The sequence below is a fragment of the Cupressus sempervirens genome, chromosome 1 (assembly GCF_028749045.1).
Source record: "Cupressus sempervirens isolate cs-2001-9-10 chromosome 1, ASM2874904v1, whole genome shotgun sequence".
Taxonomy (NCBI): domain Eukaryota; kingdom Viridiplantae; phylum Streptophyta; class Pinopsida; order Cupressales; family Cupressaceae; genus Cupressus; species Cupressus sempervirens.
The window spans coordinates 19,232,238-19,255,211 of NC_143118.1; the positions used below are offsets into that span (position 1 = coordinate 19,232,238).

Consider the following 22,974-nt stretch of genomic DNA (forward strand, 5'->3'; position numbering starts at 1 on the left):
ATAAAAATTGCATGGACTTTTTGTGGAGAAAAAAATTGCTGCTTAGAAATAAATTATTTTTTGAAAATAAATAACAAATAAATTCATCTCGATTCATGTGCCCATGTCATTATGGTCTGAGTGCAAAAAAACATTTGCCTCAATTTTCAACAACATACAAAATGGGTGTATTTAATATGGAAATAGGGTTTTTCGAGCACTCTAAACTCAACAGTGATATTCATTTGGGCTCAAAGTGCTTTGAAAATAACCCTTAGGTCCAATACAGAATCCTCTAAAAGCCGTAGATCTGAAAACAACTGTCAAAACTCTCACAAACAGAATAATGACATGAAGATCTGGGGCTCTGATACCATGTTGAAGTTGATGAAAGCTCAACCCCATAGCTCACAAGAATCACCTACATGCAAACACCTATCATAGAAAAGAGGGGCAAAAGCTATAGAGGTTGGAATTCCTAGATTCACAAAGGAGACATTGCAATTGAATCAAACAAAAATAAATTGATTAAATGAATTAATTGATAATTACAAAAAGATCAACCCTTACAAAGGAGATCAAAACCCTAAAAGGTAAAACATAAGTTGTATGATAATAATTAATAAAAAAAATTATTATTATATGCCTAAAGTTTAGCTTAAGTAAAATAGAGTTGATTTAAAGTCTGTAGTTATTCTAACAATATACATATACATGTGTATACAATATATGTATGTATACATGTGCATTTACATATTTGTACATGTATACAGATGTAAATATATGTAAATACATATGATGTATATACATGCATGTACATATGTATTTACATATATATACATCTGTATACATGTGTGCATGTGTGTGTGTGTGTGTGTGTGTGTGTGTGTGTGTGTGTGTGCATTGTTAGAGTAATTAGATATTTTCTAATGAACTCTATTTTAATTAAGCTAAACTTTAGGCATCTAATAATAAATTATTTTGTTAATTATTATTATGCAACCTAAGTTTTACCTTTTAGGATTTTGATCTCATTTATAAGGTATATACATGTATATACATCTATATACAAGTATGCATACATTACATGTACACACACACACACACACACACACACACACGTACACGTATAATTATTAGATGTCTAAAGTTTAGCTTAAGTAAAATAGAGTTGATTAGAAAATAACTAATTACTCTAACAACACACACACACACATACATAAACATATACATATACATACATACACACACTATGTATATGTATATGCATATGTGTGTGTCTTTGAGCATGTGTACACAAATATATATGCATGTGTACTCATCCTAAAAAATGAAACATCTAATAATCCAATAGCGATGTATGTATATTGCATTATTGTATTCTTGATTATTGGATGTTTCATGTTTCATTTTTAGGATGGGTACACATGCATTTATGCTCAAGGTAGATTGTAAGATTTTTTAGGAATTTGATCAATGAATGAAATTAAGCACAAGCGCGCGCGCACACACACACACACACCACTATTGTATTATTGGATGTTTCATTTTTTAGGATGGATATACATATATTTATGGTCAAGGATATATGTATGTATGCATGCATGCATGTGCGCGCGCGCGCGTAGGTTGTTACATACATTTCTATTGGATTATTGGATATTTCATTTTTGAGGATGGATACACATACATTTATGCTCAAGGTGGCTTGTAAGTTTTTTAAGGAATTTGATCAATGAATGAACTTAAGTTGCGACCAATTCAGTATAGTTGGAGCTATACTGGCTCACACCATGAAGCACTAGTGGCAGGAAGTGATTCACTAATGATTATTGTTATGAATGTTTGTATCCCTTGCCAAATGGATACCCTAATTTGTTTGTTGGCAAAGAAAATGAAAATATCTCTTGTGGGTGACATAACTAAGAAAAGGCTAAATACGATCACCAACTCCCCATACGACTTAGTGGTGCATAATGTTAAGGTCATTTCTAACGATGAGTCTTATATGACATACCAAAGGCATATGGTCAGCATTGATGTTTCAATAATGTTTCTTGCCATATTATTTGATACAGGGGAAACAAAATTTGGGTCGAGCATATCGAGTGAAAGGGTCTTCAAGACTACCTTCTTAGGAGGAACAAATGAGGTCATAGATAATGCAAATTGGGAAAAGATTATCCCAATGCTTGAGGATTTTTATGCAATGTAGTACAATGGTAAGGTGTTCAAGAGGTTCCCAATAATTATCACCTTGAAGCCAAATATATATGAAGAAAGAAAGGCAATTACCGACAAAAGTATTGTCTTCTTGAAGAATTTCTTTTGTCTTGTGTTGAATGAGTGAGAAGGGTGGATAAAACACTACAGTAAGTTCAAGGTTCTGAACAATGACATAGAGGGTAACTCTACAAAGAAGGGTGTCATTGAAGAAGGTCCAATTGATGAGGAGGAGGTCACCAAGAGAGATTCCACACAATGACGACTTGGCTTGCTCCATGACGACTTGCTTAATTATTTTAGAGACTTGATGCAAATGACTAGATGCTTGTTTTGGATCTCTGTCCATAGTTTTGAATATAGATAGGTCTTGAGTATAGCAACAACAATATATACCATATCTAGACCACATTTTTTTGGATTTTAATGGTACTCTTTTGTCCTTAATATCTTGGGTAGTTATGGGCACTTGTAGGTTTTTTTAAAAATTAAATAAAGTAAATTTAAAAAAATTTACATAAAGTAAGGCAACTAACTTTGCCAAAAAAAGTTTAGCTACAAAGACATAACCTCAAGGAATTCCTCAACATTACAAATTGAATTTGAACTTTTGCTAGAGTTCCTTGAAACAAAAACCATCTCTTTTTAATAGATGCAACAATTGACATTTACTATCTAGTTGGTTGCTAGCAGTGAATCCTCCCTAGAATTGCGCACACAAGAAATTGTCATTAAAATAAAACCTTAGGATTTCTCCTTCACGATGACTCTTATGATTAGAAAACAAAATACAACCATTTATCTACTTTTCCTCATGTTAAATAATATGATTTGCCTCGCAAAATCAACCACAATTTTTTTGACATATTGCTCCCCCACTTTTTAAAACTTAAACTTAATTCCCATCTTTCTTAGAACTTTAATATAATATTTTGTTTTGATTAATATAAATAAAAGTTGACCCTACCACTATTTATGTAGTGAAAGGAGTTAAATTTAATTAAAATAATGTTCTCACAATAAAAATAATAAAATATGATACACAAAAGAAAAGACTAAAAGCTCAAAGATGGAGACCATTTTTTTAAAGATCCTCTGGAAAACAACATACTTCCTTTTAAAAAGCAAAAATATTCAACTTATATCACGTGGCACCGTCAAAACCACTTAAAGAGCTTTAAGTTGAACTTTACGTTCTTTTCTTCTCTTTGCGTAATATAGGTAGGAATATGTTTTTTTTTCCCTTTCGACTTGAAAAGAAACGTAATTCATGTCCAACTCCACTCTAGAAGGAAATATATTCTGCTCGGAAATTAGAGTGGGGTTATTTTCTTTTCGAGATTTGTTACTTTGATAATTTGATTGATATGTTTCTTTATTTTTAAAAAACTTTTTCACAAAAATATTATCTTACAATTTTAATTACTATTAATTTCATTTATATATAAAAAATATAAATAAATAAATAAACATTTTTTATTTATTGATAAATAGGAGATAATTTCCACAATAAGTCAAATTGTGATATTACTATCAGTTCAAAATCATTGACCCATGTTTCATGAGTAGTGATTCAACATGAATCCATCTCTCATGAGAATAAATGAACACTTAGCACTTATTGGATTTAGGTGATGCTCATAGAGGTGAAACACCGGGACTTCGGGAAGGTCACCCATCCCAGTACTACTCTAACTTAAGTGCGCATAACTACAGAATTTCCTTCATGATTAAACCCAAAGTTTGCAACCTGCATCTTCTATTTATGATTTTATTGCCGTTTATTCGTAATCTGACAGGTCCGCCAGTCTCGCCTGTAATCAAACTTAAATCGTATCGCTGTAAAAGCCGGTGAGTAAACGAAACCCAAAATATCTTGCGTTAAATCAAAAGGGTAAAAGTGAAAACAAGCAAGTAAAATAGTGAAAACGGTGCCGTGTAAAAAACCGTCTTTAAAATAATTTGTGTTGCGTTAAATTGAAGAAGGGGAGGCAAATAAAGCGCGACGCTCCGTTTGAGCAGGCAACACGACATTACGCGCCACTAACGCTACATTCTCCCACCATTCAAGCTAGCGCTTCCAATTTTTTTCCCCTCCAAATCTCCAGAAATAGGAAAATCCACTCAGTGTGGAACAAATCAACGCAGCTTTAGGGCTCTCAGGGATTTCATTTTCGCTAAGTTGCAGAGGTTTTAGAACCAGAGACGAAATCAACCTAGTAAAAATTTGTCTCAGGATTCTCTTCTGTTGTAAGTTACAATTTGTGCACTTTTGATTTCGTTTTCATTTTTTGTGCAGATCGGTTGCTCTTTTTGTCATAACAAATATTAAAGCCATTTTCCGTGTTGTGTCGTGATTGCTTTATTTAATGGTAGCAATGCTTGGTCCTTTGCAGTATTTTACTTTTGAAATCCTATCAGAGGACGGCAAAATGGGCTACATTGGACGTCATGGTGTGGAAACGCTACACAGATACAAGTACAGTGGTGTAGATAGGTCTTATGTTGCCAAATATGTGCTGCAACCATTTTGGAGTCGTTTCGTTAACCTCTTTCCTCTTTGGATGCCGTGAGTAATTTAATCTAGTACTGTTTTGCATGTTTTTAAAGTAAAAATAAAATTGCTCGATGATACTGATGAGGTACACAGCTTTAAACGAAACATTAATAGTGGTGCCATACATAGATGATTTTGAAACCAAACTTTATTAGCGATATATTACAGAGTTCTGGTTTTCGTGGATTCATTTATAACTTTAACGTCTGTGTCCTTTCTTATTGTTCTTTTCGCAGTTAGTGATCTCTCCCTTCTATGATATGCCATAGTATTGTATAGCAACGAGTTTCACGTCTGGAATTTTATATGTGCCCATATTTCTAGAAAAAAACATGTTTAAGCAACAACAATCTGTAGGTTTCAGTTCAGGATTTGTAATTGTCACTGCAAAAATTGTATCAAAAGGGACAAATATTGAAGAAATCTAAATTTTCTGGCTCGAAGGTTGTACCATTGTCATTAATTGCACAAAACTTATTCAAGTAAATTTTAGATCACCTAACTAATGGAAGTACATTTTAATGCCTTAGATTTTCAAAACTTAGACTTATTAAATTGGTTGCAGTTGTATTATGTCAAGACTTAAGATGTCTTTGTACGTTCAAAACACTTCAAAATGATCTCCCATGAGAGGCAAAGTTAAAGCCCAACCCTCTAATTCTCTTGGAGGTTGGTTGCTAGTCAACTTGCCTACTTAGACGTCTATGGTTCCATGGATGGAAAGAGCTTGCTGAGTAAGTGGATAGAAGTGACTATCAAAATTCTAATGTCATTCCTGACTTATTGAGTGTAGGCGAGTTTTTTAATAAATCTAATTGATGTTCTGTTGTGTAGCTAAAGAGGGATAAATGGGTAAATTTCTTTTGTGATCATCAAAAGCAAATTTAAACAATTCCATTATTTTTGCATCCTCAATCTTTTGAAATATTTGGCTAACTTTATCTTTTGCTTGTAATTTTGCACATCTTGTGGATCTCAACAGGCCCAACATGGTTAGTATTTTGCGGCGAACACTAAATCATTCAGTCAATTATCATTGTGTTGAACATTTAAAAAAAAATTAGTCTGTAGCATAATGAATAGTTTTCATCTTTGAAGTTCTTACTCAAGTCAGAGCTTGCTCACCTTTTTCAGATCACACTTTTGGGATTTATGTTCATTGTTACGTCAGCTTTTCTAAGCTATGTAAGTATTGATGCTCAATTTTCTTTGAATGAAATTATTTTGATCAATTATTTTAAGTTGCTCTTTATCATTGGTTGTGATAAGTATGCCTGCATTCATTGAATGTTCATATTTATTTTTTCTGTTCCATTTATTGCTGCTAATTTTCCTTGCCTTATCTTGTACTGGTGCAAATACGGCTTTTTATTGTTCCCTGTATAGTTTTGTTAGTCATTTTATTCAGGGGAAGAAATGTTCTGTTCGTGTATAAGCTTATTATCATGAAACTAAAACCTTCCAATAGTTCTAGTTTTTGTTTATTCCTTTCTTAGGCAAGGTAATTTTAGGTATTATCTGCTTTCAGTTTGGGATTTGGCATCAATATATAGTTTTGCAATTTTACTTATGTTGTCAGCTTTGGGTTATGTTGGCTTTGAATGCAAACTCCATACTTGGAATTATCATATTTTCCCTCTCTTCACCATATGCATATATGGCTTTGTCCCCATGAAATTTCTAGTTGCATTTTAAATTTAAAAAAAAAAAGAATCAGTGTATCTTTCCATTGCAAAATCTGATTTGATTATGTAGTGCTGAAGCAGTTTTGTGCAGTCATTTATTTTTATGACTAATCTTGGTTTGATTTTCGTGTCACAGGTGTATTCACCTCAATTAGATTCCCCACCTCCGAAGTGGGTCAACTTCATGCATGGATTGCTTTTATTTTTATACCAGGTATATTTTTCCCACTGCTTGATTTGCATGCCATTTTTTGTAGTCCTTTATTTAAAGATATAATCATTATTTGATGATCAGCGAATTGAACAATTTTGTCTTTGATCTGTAATTGCTTTAATCACATGTCAGAGAAAATTGTTCACGTTGTACCATTTCCCGGCAAACAAGGTTGTATTCTAACAGAATTAAATAAAATGAATATCTTAAAAACAAATGGTTTATGTATAAATATAGAGATGAGAAATGGTACCATATTTTCTAGGTGGTGGCAATTTTATTTGGATTTGTGGTGAACATAAATTCAGATATTCAAGCTCATATAGTTGAGTGTAAGGCCATTTGTGCAATATACCTACATAAGGCATCAAAGTTTGCTTTGGTAAAGATGGAAATGGAAGTGCAAATCTTAGCATGTAGTGATGAGCACAGAAAAGTAGATAAGACAATAGGCCATAAATCAGATCGTCCCTAGTTTAAGAAAGGATCTTGAGGGATGAAGCTCCCTCTATCATCTTTTCATTTTCAATGGAGAGTGGATCATCCTTTTTTTATCCACACCTAAAGAACAACACGTGGCCTCTACTTAAGAAATCAAACAGACTATTGGAAATGGCATTCCATAATGAGTTTCAAAAGATTGCTGATCAACACATAGAGAGACGTGTCTATGTGAATGGATTGGCATCCATTGTTGTTTGCTCACCATATTGGCAACAAATGGTGAGGCTCCAAAGGCTATAAGGGCTCGAGTTTGAGAATGTGCATAGCACCTTGTTGGAAAAAGAGGTAAAATTTGTGGAGAACTCCTTGAAGGCCATAAGGGATTTGTGAGTTGATTCATGGGTAGAAGATTCTTACTAGTGATTGGTGACCCACAATGAGGTAAAGAAACTCACATCGTCAATATTTGTAATTGATGTATTATTCTATTTTTTTGGATTCCAAATTTAAATTTGGAAAAGCATTCATTCTTTGTACTTAAGAAATTTTTTGTTTTTAAATATGTTTTCTTTTTCATCTCCCTCATTGTGTGGGCGATTAAATATTTTGATGTGGACTGTCCTTGTTTGAAATAAATTTATGAGACATTTGATAACATGCTTGTCTAGATCAAACAAACAATTTGTGGCAAACACCTTGTTTTGGGATTATATCAGGAGTATATCAAGTCCATGTGACATGGTGGAACACTATGAAGACCTTGTATCATATGACAACCTATGCTTTTAAATTCTATGCTACACACCATGAGTGGGGAAAATTTAGTTCTTTTGAAGATGAAGAGGTGAAAGAAGACTTAATGAATGCCTTCTAAAAGATATACAAAATCGATGACGAGTTTTACTTTGACAACACTGGATTTTTTTGTTGATCGTTAGGGTTTAACTTTCAACAGACTAGGATGTACAATAGATAAAGTTTGCATTGGTGGACATAGTGATGCAGAGCATCCAACACAAACAACAAACCCTTCAAGGGTGCTGTTGATGCAAACTAAATTCAAGAACTTCAACTTGATTCAAGAGTCATCTAACAAGATTAATTTCTTCTCTTTACTTCAGAAACTCATAATCTGATCAATAGTCAATGACAATACAAATGGTACTCATCTGCTCTTCAATGCAATAAGGCAACTTTCACAAACATCAATTAATCAGAACTCAACCTTTGTTTGACAGCATCATTCATCTAACCACCCATAGGACACCATTAATACACATAGGATCCAAACAACTTCAAGGTCAACTTGTAACAATAACATGTTATCCTTACATAAAGGACTGCAGATACTCAACATTCTACCCTTCAAGGATCAGAGATTCTTCCATTCACAATGCTGGCACAAAATTAGACCTTAAATGGCCTTTAACTGATCACATTTTATTTACGACAGACAACTCTTCCAATAGCTGATCACTGTTGATGTTTTGTCCAGAATAATGATAAACAACAATAAATAAAAATAAAAATAATTACAAGAGACACAAAACATTTATCCTGGAAAACTCTCCAACTAGAGGGGAAAACCCAGCCACACTAGAAAAATATTCTTTTATTGACAATAAAAATGTTCTAGTACAATGCTTTCCACTCAATACAATATGTATAAAGAATTGAGAGACTCTTCATGTCACAATTGAGGGTCTCTTCTATTTCTCAATTAAGTCTTTTTATATTTCCAAATGCATGCTTCTTTGCATAATGCATGATACATAGCTTCATATAATAAAATGTCAAATATTTAGAGTGTGACACCTAGTGCACAATGCCACATTGTGTTCACTCAAGATATTAGAAATATCTTCTCTAGCTGTTGATGCAATTTCAACATAAATCAGAGATAAAGATCTTATTGCAACTACAATTGTCAACACTTCCTCTTAGCAAGAGAGAGATCTTTAGTATGGTAGATACACATAGCTGCAACCAAAGATGTCAAAATAAATTCTCAATCACATTCTTATTGCAACATAATTCTCCATAGCTACTTTATAAAATTAAAGTCATGAAGTCACACGACTGCCACCATGCCTACTCACAGAGGGTGTTCCACCATACCTACTTGTAGAGGGTGGGATGAGGGCTTTTGCCCCAGACTTTTTCGAGAGAAGAATGCTTTTTCATCATGCCTAATCGCAAAGGATGGATCCTAGCGAGTGGAATGAGGGCTTTCACCTGAAACTCCTCTAAAAGACGAATGCATTTCCATCATGCCTGCTCTTAGAGGATGGATCTACCATACCTACTTGTAGCGAGTGGAATGAGGGGTTTCACCGAAAACTCCTTCAAAAGAAGAATGCATTTCTATACATGCCTACTCGTAGAGGATGGATCCACCATACCTATTCACAGAGGGTGGAATGAGGGCTTTCACCTCAAACTTCTCCTTAGAGAAGAATGCATTTCCACCATGCCTACTTGTATAGGATGGATCCACTGGATCCACTATACTTACTTGCAAAGGTTGGAATGAAGGCTTTCACCTCTGACTTCTTCCACAGAGAAAAAACTCATTAAGACCATGTATAAGAATGATATAGATTCTTTCTCAATAGAGACTTCCTTCTCAGTAGGGACAACTTGATTACCACAAACGATAACTGGTTCCAATTGTTACTTTGCCACATGAGCTTTCAAAGATTTGGACATCTCCCTCTGTCACGTAACCTCCTTTTGAAGCTGAATAGTCTTCCTCTGATCTTCCTCTTTTAGTTTTAATAAAAACTCATGAAAATATGAATTCCATGATTGCAAGCAGTGTCCTCATGTTCATTTTTATCATTCCATTCCTTCTTGTCCAACAACCAAGAGGGATCAATAATTGTTAATAACTCATTAAATCAAATATAGAGATTAACGCTATACACTATTCCCAACAGTTTAACAAAATTCAAGATCTATACACAAGGTATAATCATAGAGTACTTATTTCTTGTTGTCTAATCTTAGTATTCACAAAAAGATTAATACACATAGAGCATAATGAAACTTATCTGATTAAATATTGATGCTTGATTGTTGATAGAATATCAATCTCCCTTCCACAGGTGTTACAACTCTTTATTCCACAAATGATCACAAGCATCCCAACCAGTCATTTCAACTCATTATCTGACCACCATGCTCTTGCGGCCACTTGAGCAACACTCCACGCTTTCTTTTGAATCCTTTGTAGTCAAGGTCAGACACAAATTATAAGTACATGTAGTCCTATTTTGCTTTATATAACATTGTATCAGAGAGTGTTACATCCCAATTTTTGCCCTTTAAATTTTAAACCGATTTTAGCCGTTGAACCCAATTTATTTCTTCATGTGAATTTGAATCAGTTAATTATAGCTGTTGTTTTAGTATGTTAAGCCGTTTCCTTCATGTTCATGTGAAATTGAATCAGTTAATTATAGCCATTCTATCTATCTAATTATCCTATGAAATTGTGTTAGTTAATTTGAGCTGTTGTATTAATTCATTCATGATCATGTGAATTAGAGCTGGTTAATTCTAGCCGTTGTACATATATGATGAATAAGTCAGTTATTCCTAACGGTCACTTGATGATTTTATTTAACAAATTATGAATCTTGAATTGATGTTTTGGCGAGAATGTTGTTTTTAAATGTTTACAAGATGAAGACCGGAGAGAGAGGGGAAGCATTACGAAACAGGGTCATCGGAAGGGGATGGTCATAAGGTTCAATCATCAGGAGTGACAGGTTTGACCTAAAAACCGCCCTGGCAAGGTCATTAGGACTTGACAATATAATTCATGGTGGAACCACATGAGCTATAAGTAGAAACAATATAAATATTAAAAATAAACAAAGTTCTTACCTTAAAGAAATTTATCAAATAATAATATCATTTAATATTATTTTATTCTCTCAATTAAGATCATAGATAAATAATTATAAGGTGGCACAATTACATTAAAATCATTAATCCAATAATGCCACCTTACAAATACGTATCTATAAACTTAATCAAAAGAATAAGATAAATATAAATAACAAGGTTGCACGAGTACGTGTAGCCAGACCCCTAGTATACGTACCAGGTATTGATACACGTTTCCCGTATCGAGTACCGACTAGGGCACGTTTCCTAAATCGTAAAACGCCATGTCAGCTTTTGAAAAGGTAGAGGCGGCACAATTTGTCGTGCTGGAAAGTTGAAATAAAATGTAACCTTAAACGCGGCGTTATATTACCAAAACGCGGCATTAAACACTCCATCTGCGAGCAGGTCAAAGACAAGGTTAAAGGTTGAACGCAGGTCGAAGACAAGGTTAAACGCAGGTCAAAGAAAGTCAGAAAACAGAAGGGTAGAGACGGTTTTATCGATTTTTCTCAGATGCCACGCAAAGTTCAAACGCCACGCATTTTTCTCAGACGCCACGCAAAGTTCAGACGCCACACAAAGTTTAGAAGCTTCACCCATTTTTTTGCAACCAGAGACTTGGCGCTCGCACAGACAGGGATTTTAATTTATTATTTTATTGTTGAAAAGTTAATCGACTTCTTTCTGCTTGTGTTTACAAAATACAGTATTATTTTTCAACGTTTTTAAATTTTGTTTGAGTTTTAAACTTTTAATTTTTAAAGTTTTCAGTTTTAACTTTTAACAAAGTTTAATATTTTAATATTTTAATATATGATGGAACTACGTAACTATAGTAAACTTAAAGTTTAAAGTCTTAAACCAAATAAAATTAATAAATATTTTTAAATGTCAATATTTATACATTTTATAACTTTATTGAAATTAATTTTTAAATGTTATTGTTTAACTTTAGTATTTATTTAATTTTTAATTTTTTATATAATTTAAAATTGATAAAATTTAGTTAAAGTATTATTTTATTGATTTAATTAAATTAATTTATAGTTTAGTAGTTTACTATTTAGTATTTTGACTTGTAACAATACACGATCATCTTAAATTTTAAAAAATTTAAATTATAATATCAATATAGATTTTTAAAATTTTAAATAGATGTTTACAATTTAAATAATCATTTAAATTTTAAAGTGAAATTTATTTTAGATATTAAATTTAAAATATAAAGCAATATAAAGCAACTTTAAGTCTTTAATTCTTTTTTATTTGCTATACAATATCTTCTCAACAGTTTGACACTAATTATTGAATTTTTAAAATTTTTTTCTAGGTAGAATGTCAGGCGGAGGAAAGCAAGCGCTATATCCTTTGTGGAAGTATGTTAATCGTGTTTGAGGGCCGAAGGGTTCAAGTGGATCAGCCGAGGTCACATGCAAGCGTTGCCCTTTGAAATGGAAAGGTTCTTACACGAGAGTGAAGGCTCACTTCCTTCACATATCTGGGGTAGGTGTTGATCCTTGTACAAATGAGGTGGAATGATATAATCTTATAAGGGAGCAAGAAAGGGCTGAAGGGAAAGTTGCTAAGAAGAGCTCTCATGCTTCAACAATAGGGCATGTACAGAGTCAGCATGGAGATTTAGAAGTAGATGTCTCAACTACAGATGTAGCCCGCAAGAGACAACACATTGGCAGCTCAAATCCCATTGAAGAATTGTTTGATGTGATCGGTCGAGATGCTGTTGATGCAGCAATTGCACGATTCTTTTATGCAAATGGAATTGCATTTAATGTTTCTCGCTCCCCTTTCTACACTGAGATGGTCCAAGCTATCCTTCATGCACCAACAGGGTATAAACCACCTGGATATGAAAAGCTTCGCACTACTTTACTTGATAAAGAGAAAAGTCGATTAGATGAACAAACTACACCACTGAAAAGAGTGTGGGTTACAGAGGGATGCAGTATTGTGATGGATGGGTGGACAGATGTTAGAAATCGTCCATTAGTTAATATCATGGTAACATGCAGCAAAGGGCCTTATTTTTTGAAGGCAATAGACTGTTCAGGGCAAGAAAAAAATGCAGAATTTCTACACACCTAGCTATGTGAGGGCATTGAGGAGGTGGGGGCTACAAATGTGGTCCAAGTTGTTACTGATGCTGCCCCTGTTTGTAAAGCAGCAGGTATGTTGGTGCAAAAAAAGTACAAGCATATATTTTGGACACCCTATTGTGTGCATTCGTTGAATAATGCACTCAAAGACATTGGCAAGTTTCAATGGATTACAGATCTCATAGAGAAGGGGAGAAAAATACAAATGTTTATATGCAATCACCACCACACACAAGCCATCTATCGTAAATTTGCCAAGGTGGAGTTACTCAAACCTGCTGATACACGTTTTGCTTCTTACTTCATTCTTCTTGACCGCCTTTGTGAAGTCAAGGGAGCTTTGTGTTCCACAGTTGTTAGTGAAGCATGGACAACTTGGAGATAGTCTACTTCAGATACTGCTGTTGAGGTGCGAGGTATGATTCTTGATGAGCATTTTTGGGCTGATGTGAAATTTGTTGTGGAGTTTATTAAGCCCATATGTGAGCTGATCAGATAAGGCATGTTTGGGAGAAATTTATGAAGCAATAGATTCCATGTGTGAATAAGTGAAGACAATAACTGATATAAAAGACCCTTCTCTATATCCTTTGATAGAGGAGAAGTTACATGGAAGATGGAATAAGCTTAACACACCTCTTCATTGTGCTGCGTATGCTCTTAATCCTAAATGGCATGATATACAAGTGACTGGGAAGAGGGCTCCACATCAGGATAGAGAGGTAATGAAAGGATTTTGGGCTGCAATAAAAAAGATCTATGGCCGAGGTGAGGATGCTGTAGTTATAAGGAGTCAATGGAATAAGTTTTCACGTGGGAAAGGTAAGTTTGGTTCTGTGGAAGCTTTATATGATATGAAATTAAAGATAGACCCTATAGAGTGGTGGTGGAACCATGGAGGTGAAGCTCCTGAATTGCAATCATTTGCCATAAGATTGCTCTCACAAGTAGCTAGCTCTTCATCTTGTGAGAGAAATTGGAGTACTTATGGGTTCATCCATTCACTATTGAGAAACCGTTTGGTGTCAAAGAAAGCAGAGAAATTGGTGTACATTCACAGCTCACTTCGTCTCCTCTCTCGTCTAGATCCTGGATACAATGATGGTCCTTAATCAAAATGGGATCAAATCTCACCTGATGGAGAGCTTGCTGCCCTTGTGGATGGAGAGGTTGAAGTAGATGGCCTTATTGACTTGCCTATTATTATTCTACCAGCAGAGGAACCTGAGCTTGAGAGTGATGACTATTTGGACAGCATCATAACTGAGGACCTTGATATGGATGATGAAGACATAGAAGACTAGAAAATAGATTAAGATGTCTGATTTTTGTTTTAGTTTTTTGTTTGCATATCAGCTTGCTGTTTATCAAGCTTATTTCGATATGTAATCAGTTTGAGACTTTGGTACAATGCTGATTAACAATAGATTATAATCTATAAAGTCATAAACTTTTTTTGATTTTCACTGTTTAAACTTTTAAGTTTAAACTAGAAGTTTATCATTTCTAATATCAATATGTCCTATCTATATGATTTATCATTATGAAGTTATTGTTCGTATTTAAAGTTTGTCTTCTCTGTTAAGTATCTTTATCATTATGAAGTTATTACTGTTATTGTTTGTATTTAAAGTTTGTCTTCTCTGTTAAGTATCTAGACTCTAAAGTTTAAAACTTTAAACTTTTAAACATTTAGCAGTAGTATATATTATAAATTTATGCAGATACAGGCTGCTACAACACTTCCTTTTCTATCCTTAAATTTGTTCAGCCCTCTACCCAGTATGAACGAAACCATTGTATTGCTTCAGAGTTCAGACCCTCATATCTCCTTTCCTAACCTTGCTCAAACTGGTCTGACTTAGATTTCAGGTATTTTTGATTGCTGTGGCATATATCAGAACTGTTGCAGACTGTTATAAACCCTCCTGGACATGTACAGCCAGCTTATAGACTCATGAGACTCACCTCAGCATTTATGGCCTCTCTGATTTTCTCAGCCAGTATGGCAGCTTGTTCTTAATATCAATGTTGAGTGAGTACTTCTTCAAACAGCAGAGCAATTCCCAGACCCTTCAATCACAATCTTCAGCATACTATCACAGTTTCATATATTAGAATTTATGAGTTTAAACATTTTTGGATTTCTTGTTTTGGATGCTCAATGTCATGACTCATGACTGATATTTTGATTTTCAGATTTTCTATAAGATAATTATATATATATATATATATAAAATATTAAAATTAGACATACACACGCACCCCCGTCCCCTGTTTTGAAAAATACCCGTACCCGTAACCGTTCTCGTTCCCGTACCCACGTACCCATGCAACCTTGATAAATAATATTAAATATTTGAAAAACTCTTCACCTTCTTTTCAAAATTTTCCCTCTTTTCTATTCTTTATTCTTTTAGCCGAATTGATTTAAAAGTTTTGAGCATGATCTTGGTAACTACTGGGTAGCCGAAAAGTCGGCTCAATATTATTTATACAACCTTTGTCGTATCTTGCATTCACCTTTGCAAACGGCTTTTTCCTTCCATCTTTGGTCGAATTTCTTATCTCAGAAACTTCGAAATCCTTTTAGGATAGAAGTTAATTCTCTTGAAAAACAAATTCCATTCCAGTATCATTTACCAAGGATTCCAGGCGTGTTCTCAGAGCTAAATAGGCGGCTTTCTCAGGCGTCGGCCTTTCAGCAAAAGGAGTCACGTAAGGTTTAGATTTTGTTATTTTTTCCTTCTCAATAAGATTGCTGAGGTCTGCGTAGGAACTAAATTAAAACAAACAAATATGTAATTTGTTCCTGTTAAGTATTGTGTATCATTCATGCACCCGAACTGTGTATATGAAGTCCATGCCCGAACTGTATATGAATTCCATACTGAACTGTGTATATTAAATTTCATACCCGAACTGTACATATAACCCATCGTATTTCATTTCCAGTTTGTCTATTCATTTCCACATTGTCTTTGATTCTTGCTGTGATCAGAAAGAGAATGTGCATTTTAATTCTTTCAAAATCATTATAAACTGTTGCAGATCAGTCAATCACTTTAGTCTTATCCTTTTAGGATAGAAGTTAATTCTCTTGAAAAACGAATTCCATTCCAGTATCATTTACCAAGGATTCCAGGTGTGTTCTCAGAGCTAAATAGGTGGCTTTCTCAGGTGTCGGCCTTTCAGCAAAAGGAGTCATGTAAGGTTTAGATTTTGTTATTTTTTCCTTCTCAATAAGATTGCTGAGGTCTGTGTAGGAACTAAATTAAAACAAACAAATATGTAATTTGTTCTTGTTAAGTATTGTGTATCGTTCATGCACCCAAACTGTGTATATGAACTCCATACCCGAACTGTATATGAATTCCATACTGAACTGTGTATATGAAATTTCATACCCGAACTGTACATATAACCCATCGTGTTTCATTTCCAGTTTGTCTATTCATTTCCACATCGTCATTGATTCTTGCTGTGATCAGAAGAGAATGTTCATTTTTATTCTTTCAAAATCATTATAAACTGTTGCAGATCAGTCAGTCACTTTAGTCTTACTTGCTATTCAAATCAGATAACTGGATTGATATCCGAATAGACAATCACCCTGAATTTTTCGCGAAGAGGAGTCTACTTCTTGATAGCATTTACTATGAAATTTGGAATTAATGATCAAAACAAAGACGAGATCATAAAACAGAGTACCAAGGAATTCGCTAGGCTGTGAGCTAGAATAAGGTGAATAAGGTACAATAATATCAGTAAAGGTTAAAAGTTCAGGCACCAATTATGGTGAGGAGGTGTAGATGAACTTGTGAAAAAGAAATGCAAGAATGAAATCAGCAACCTATACATTTATACATAAACAAACTAATATACATATTAGCTCATGCAAGTTCCACTTCTGAAACAGTTGTCAAGTTGAGTGGTGGAGATCAGGTTATAAACCCACATTTGAAATCCTTGGCGAGCATGGAATTAGGCAGACTTGCCAGAAACAATTGATCTTGTTGTTGTCCAGACGCTTCAGTTATTCCGTCGAAAAATTGTTGGGACCTCAACCCACCTGAATATTCTGATGGCTGGATCAATGAATATCCCAAGCCCAACCTCGGGGTAGGGAGAGCCGTTCTATTAAATTAGAACCTGTGGGGATAAGTAAAAAGGTCCGCGGTTGGGAGGTTAAGCCTATGTTAATGCTTCTCCTCTCACCAAGGCCAGAGCTTGGACAATCCATTAAGGAAGTTTTACACAAATCTGAATGCTCTTTATCAAATCTGTAAGTTTAGTATTTCTTTTCAAGTTATTAGTCATTTACTTTAAAGAATAAATGTTTAAGATTAGAACGTAGTTATCTCCGTTGTTCTTTCATTTCAAATCAGTTGATATCATAGAATTAGACAAGAATTTATTTTTCTTCTGAACAAGTAATTTATCAGATAATGTTATCAATGTAATTCTTGATAGATTAGAAATGCAATTTTGATTTAATTTTAGTTTAAATTGTTAATTGAAAAACCTTTGTCATTTGAATATGAAGTAGAACTGATTAGTTTAATAATGGAAATTAGGTAGTAGGAAACCGGCTGTTACAGAGAGTCTCTTGGTCTAAGCTGCTTGAGAGAAAGAAGAAAAGTGAGCTTCCCATGGAGTCGAGGTGTCGCAATAATGTCCTTGGCAATGAGGTGCCAACTTCGACAAACCCTAATGCAGGGGATGACATGCTTTCCGATAGGCCATGTGTCCTCATTTTCCTTGATCCTTAGCAACACATCTCTTAGAGGCTTGACCGACATATTCCTCCACGAGCTTTGCTGCAAAACAACTGTGTTCTTACAATTGCTATCATATACAGTGCTATGATTGGGATCTAAGACTATGGGACCTCCTGTGAAAACTCCTTCACAAAATGCTTCCAATGCCATCTCTTATGTTAAGCGGAATACTTCTGAACGACATCTTTTTTCCAATCAATCAGCTCCTAAATTCCATTTAAAACACTGGTTTCTTGTTGAGTACGATGAGTACATTCATCGATTTTGACTTAAGAAAAGCTTGACTTTTCACTCACCACAAGAAAAATAAAAGATGAATATAACATCATCAAACACATGGGAAACCCAACAATAAAAAAATGAGACATCAGTTACAAAGGTGAATAGTCTCACCAATATTGAAGCTAAAATACATAGGAACAAATAAACTGACGAAAGAAGGAACTAGAAGACACATACATGAAATCATGGACCTTATTAAAGTTTCTTCAAGCGCAAGACATTCACAAGACCCCGCAAATAAAGAATGGTCAGAAATGAAAGAATAGTCAGAAATTATAGTCTCTTCGAACACAAGACATTCACAGGACCAAAGTCACTACCAAATGCTATAACAAAGGCCAATAATGAGTCTTCAAGAGGCTTTAAATATGCAATCAAGCCAGAAATTATGGATGATACAGTGATTGCAGAACGTAGGATGCAACCTCAGGATATATTCTTCGATTCATATCTATTGATCACTAGCAACGAGAACATTTGAATACAAAGTTCTAGAGTGCCACCTACAAGCATACCATTCAAAATGTGATTATAGTGGTGGAGAGTCCATGGGAATGCCAAAGCATACTTAAAATCAAAAGAATATCTAATGAGAATTTCTGCCGACATTGGACTGTCCACCTTGGAACCCCATATTCATCAACACCATGAATATCATAGAGGATAAATAACAATCAAAAGATAATGTTCCCTATCAACAATGAGTTTCCATGATAGCCTTGAAGCTAAAAATTATAAGGTACAAATATGCCAAGGAAGAATTATGCTGGGTGAATCATGATGCCAAGACACCATCCACGATGGAACAAGGAGCCTAGTCACATATAGCTAGAAGAGAAAACAAACCAATAAAGAATCAACAACTGATAAAGCATACAAACAAAAGCAAACTCGAGCACAAGTTATCTTAAATGAGAGCTTGAATATCATCACAAAGGACTTGATGGGAAAAGCAAGATGCATAGTCAAATAGTTAAATTGTAAAGAAAGATTAAGCGCACCACAAAAACTTGACAATGAGAACTTTGTTGTTATTACAAAACTCAACATTCTTTATGATTGCCGTGATCAAACCTAGCTCTTATTCCATGTTGATATTTTGCCCAGAATAATGATAAACATCAATAAATAAAAAGAAAAATAAGTACAAGAGACACAAGACATTTATCTTGGGAAAACCCTCCAACTATAGGGAAAAATCCAGTCACATCGAAAAATATTCTTTTATTTATAATAAAAAAATGTTCTACTACAATGCTTTCCACTGAATACAATATATGTAAAGAATTGAGAGACTCTTCATATCACATCTAAAGGTTTATTCAATTTCTTAGACAGGCCTTTTCATGTTTCCAAATGCGTGCCTGCTTGCATTGACACATGTCTATTCATATTATAAAATGTCAAATATTGAGTGTGACATCTAGCACACATTGAATGCCACATTGTGTTCACTTAAGATATCAGAAATACCTTCTCTAGCTGTTGACACAAATTTCAATATAAATCAAAGATAAAGATCTCTATCGCAGCTATAATCTTCAACAATCACAACTCCTACAAATAGGCTTTGTTAACTTATAGTTGATCACCATTATGTAACACAAACCATTCCGAAAGCAAGGTCATTCCAATTTCCAACTGTCTCACATCGTCCAATAAAACATAATATAAAATGACAATTACTGGTTTGTGCCCATGCCTTTAAACAAGATCACTAACTTTTGATTTTGAGGATGATTAATCTGCTTAATTATTGTATTGACAATTGCTCTTCACAAACTCTTCAACCCCTTATTGTGACTACACTTTTAGTTGCCATTCTTGAACCTTTGCAACATATAAGGCCTTTGATTTATGGTGATTCAAACAAATACACCTACTGTTGATTGTCAATCAGAAGTTAGTTCTTTGGGCGTCCAACAGCAACCACACATTCACTTGCTAAGATTGAAGGATTAAAATGAATATAGGACTATAGACAAGATTCATATACGTTCATTACATTATTCCTTTCATGACCAAATGGATTGCCAATCTTATTGAATCCCAATGTTACTCATCAATAAGACTGGCTATGACTGTGACAGTCTTATTTTCTTTAATATCAGAACAATGATAAAATGGGTACAAGATCCCATTTCCTACTCATTTTAAATACCAGGAAGCTTTCCAATGTTTCTTACCAGCATTATCAAAAAGTCTTAATCTTCAATGACACAACTTTGACTGTAACTGTCTTTTTTAGTTGAATGCATACTTTTACAGAGCTAGGGCCTCCAAGAAATGTTACCACTATCATTTTACAACAATGAAGTACACCCATAGGCCTTCCATTATACCAAAATGAAAAAAAACAGAAATTTTCACCTGTCAAATTAAGAGGGATATTTTTGAGAATTCTGTTTACACGCATTGAGGGTTTGACAGTTTTTTCTGGGAATTGACAGTTTTTTGGGAAAAAACATTATAACTTCCACTTAATCTCATTAAAATGGTTGCAAATGGATTCATTTGAAAGAAAATTCATTAAACTATCATTCAAAGCCACTTACATATCGAAGTCGCATAAAATACAAGGCTGCATGGCTCTGTAATTGTTAAAGACCAACCAAAATGTTGTGACAGTCTGAGATTATGACGTTTATTGCTTACCAATCTTCTCCAAACCTGCCCACACACCTATGTTCGACCATAACATGCCTCGTAAACTTGTTGGAACCTCCTTTTGGTAGTAACAACTTACAACTACCTTATGATTGGTGGTTACAATGTTGCACTGTTTTTTTCAAAGTTGCAACGTTGCATCATTGTGCACCTTTTTTTCAAAGTTGCAATGTTGCAACTGTTGCAACTTTTTTCATTTTGACACAATATTACTAATCCTCACAAAACTCTTTGTATGCCCCTTTAACATGACAGAATGGACTTATTTTGACCAATTACAAATTTTCAAACCTTTCTTGGACATTTTGACCTTTTGACCAACCTTGACCTATTCACAACCTTTTAGGTCTCTTTGCATAACATGTTTCTCAAAGCCTTACAAGTGAGCTGTTTTGATATCAATGGTCCTTTGTAACCTTACATAACATCAATAATCATTACAAATATAGAAAAATATGGTTTGACCTCATGATAGGTCTCCATGTCCAGGTGCTCTTGCACCAACCGGCCTAGAAAATTTTTCCAAGCCCCTTGGAAACATAGAACAACAACCTGCAATAAATTCTGTCTTTGAGCGATCCTCTCTCTCTGAAAACTTTTTTTGTTGGTCTTCGTCTTTAATCTCTATTGGAGGATGGTAATGAGAGACCTTGTCATGTCTACCCACACACATCTCTATCACCTTCTTGCTACTTGGATAAAACAAGCATCTGCAACCAAAACAACTTAGCAAGGCAATCTTTTGCCCAGACTTTCTGGCCTCTGATACCAATATGAGGCAGAGCATCCAACAGAACAACAAAACCTTGAAGGGTGCTGTTGACCCAAACTAAATTCAAGAACTGTAACTCCCCGCCAAGGGATCCAAAAGAACTAACCTAAAGTTTCACTAAGTTTGTAGCACATTTTTTTTAAGATAGCATATAACAACAATGATAAAATAGCTCTAATGATAAAATAGCGGAAGCAATAACATAAATCATACATAAGCAACACATAACAAATTACATTCCTTAAGGATCCCAAGACGTTGAATCACATTTAAATTTAGAGAATACTAAATCCAATAAATAACACATCCACATTAAAGATTAACTACAAGTTCAAATCCATTTAAATAATATTCCGAATGCCACTTGGCAATAATTGGAATGCACAATCATTCACTGTACATGTCACAGGGTATGAAAGGCTGAAAGACTATACATTTATAAAATAGATTACATCATCCCTTTAGGATCCATGAAAAAAATACATTACAATAAGTAAAATCATTCATCATATAGATATAACCATCTATCATAATACACAAAGATAGAATAAAAGGAAATGCAAAACAAGGAACTCCAGTCACGACATCAACTAACGTATCTCAATGGTAAAAGTAAAAAGCACTACCACCCGACCTTGTGGTAACCCAAAAAGGTCCACTCCCACTGCACTGAGGAGATAGTCTCAAGTCCCAAATAGGATAGCAATCCCAAAAATCAAAAGTAATATCTAGGTCAAGAGAAAACCTGAAAGTATTCTAACTCAGGGTACCGAGATATAAACGATATCTAAATCCAGACGCAAACAAAGATATGTAGGGAATTTATAATGCTAGTGGGCAAGTGTCATTGCATGAGCCAACTCTAGGGTTACCCGGCTAGTCTTTTAATCCTTCGGCCCCTTAGTGACTCTATGCGGCACTAGTATCCTTTTGTACTAACAAGGCATACTAATGATGCATGGTCGCAACCAATCGTCCTCTCTATTCCCATCCTAGTCACTACTAGCACTCGAGGCATGGGTGAGGAAAGACAAAGACTTTTATTAGGTTCATTTTACTCTCATTTAGTGTAGTGTTTTTACTTATTAACTACCTACAATGGGTTACCTATCAACCTCTTTAGGGTCTCGACCTCCATTGCAAGCCACTTCCCAAGTTAACATACAGATAACCTACCCTTAGCTTTGCAAGCAAAAAGATCTCAAAAGACAAAAAAAAAATACTTCATTTCTCTCAACAAACAATTGACAAGTATCAAAATCACTTGGTTAAAATACAAGCATCGCAAATAGGATCATCCTAATAGGATTGATCCAAGAAGGTACACATAACATCGTATATAATCACCAAAATAATACT

The 22,974-nt window shown here is 34.4% G+C and overlaps 1 protein-coding gene across 2 annotated transcripts in view; it reads left to right on the forward strand.

Annotated features, from left to right (window-relative positions):
- The first annotated feature begins 4,185 nt into the window (after positions 1 to 4,185).
- AAPT1 (aminoalcoholphosphotransferase 1) overlaps positions 4,186 to 22,974 on the forward strand; it is a 63,316-nt gene continuing 44,527 nt past the window's right edge. The window contains exons 1-5 of one of the 2 annotated variants that reach the window (XM_089816075.1): positions 4,205 to 4,452; positions 4,599 to 4,771; positions 5,742 to 5,751; positions 5,894 to 5,944; positions 6,581 to 6,658. In XM_089816075.1, coding sequence (XP_089672201.1) covers positions 4,635 to 4,771; positions 5,742 to 5,751; positions 5,894 to 5,944; positions 6,581 to 6,658 — 276 coding nt within the window. In that variant the 5' untranslated portion in view covers positions 4,205 to 4,452; positions 4,599 to 4,634. Of the gene's footprint in view, positions 4,453 to 4,598; positions 4,772 to 5,741; positions 5,752 to 5,873; positions 5,945 to 6,580; positions 6,659 to 22,974 lie in introns of both variants that reach the window. The other variant, XM_089816071.1, reaches the window with a different exon arrangement.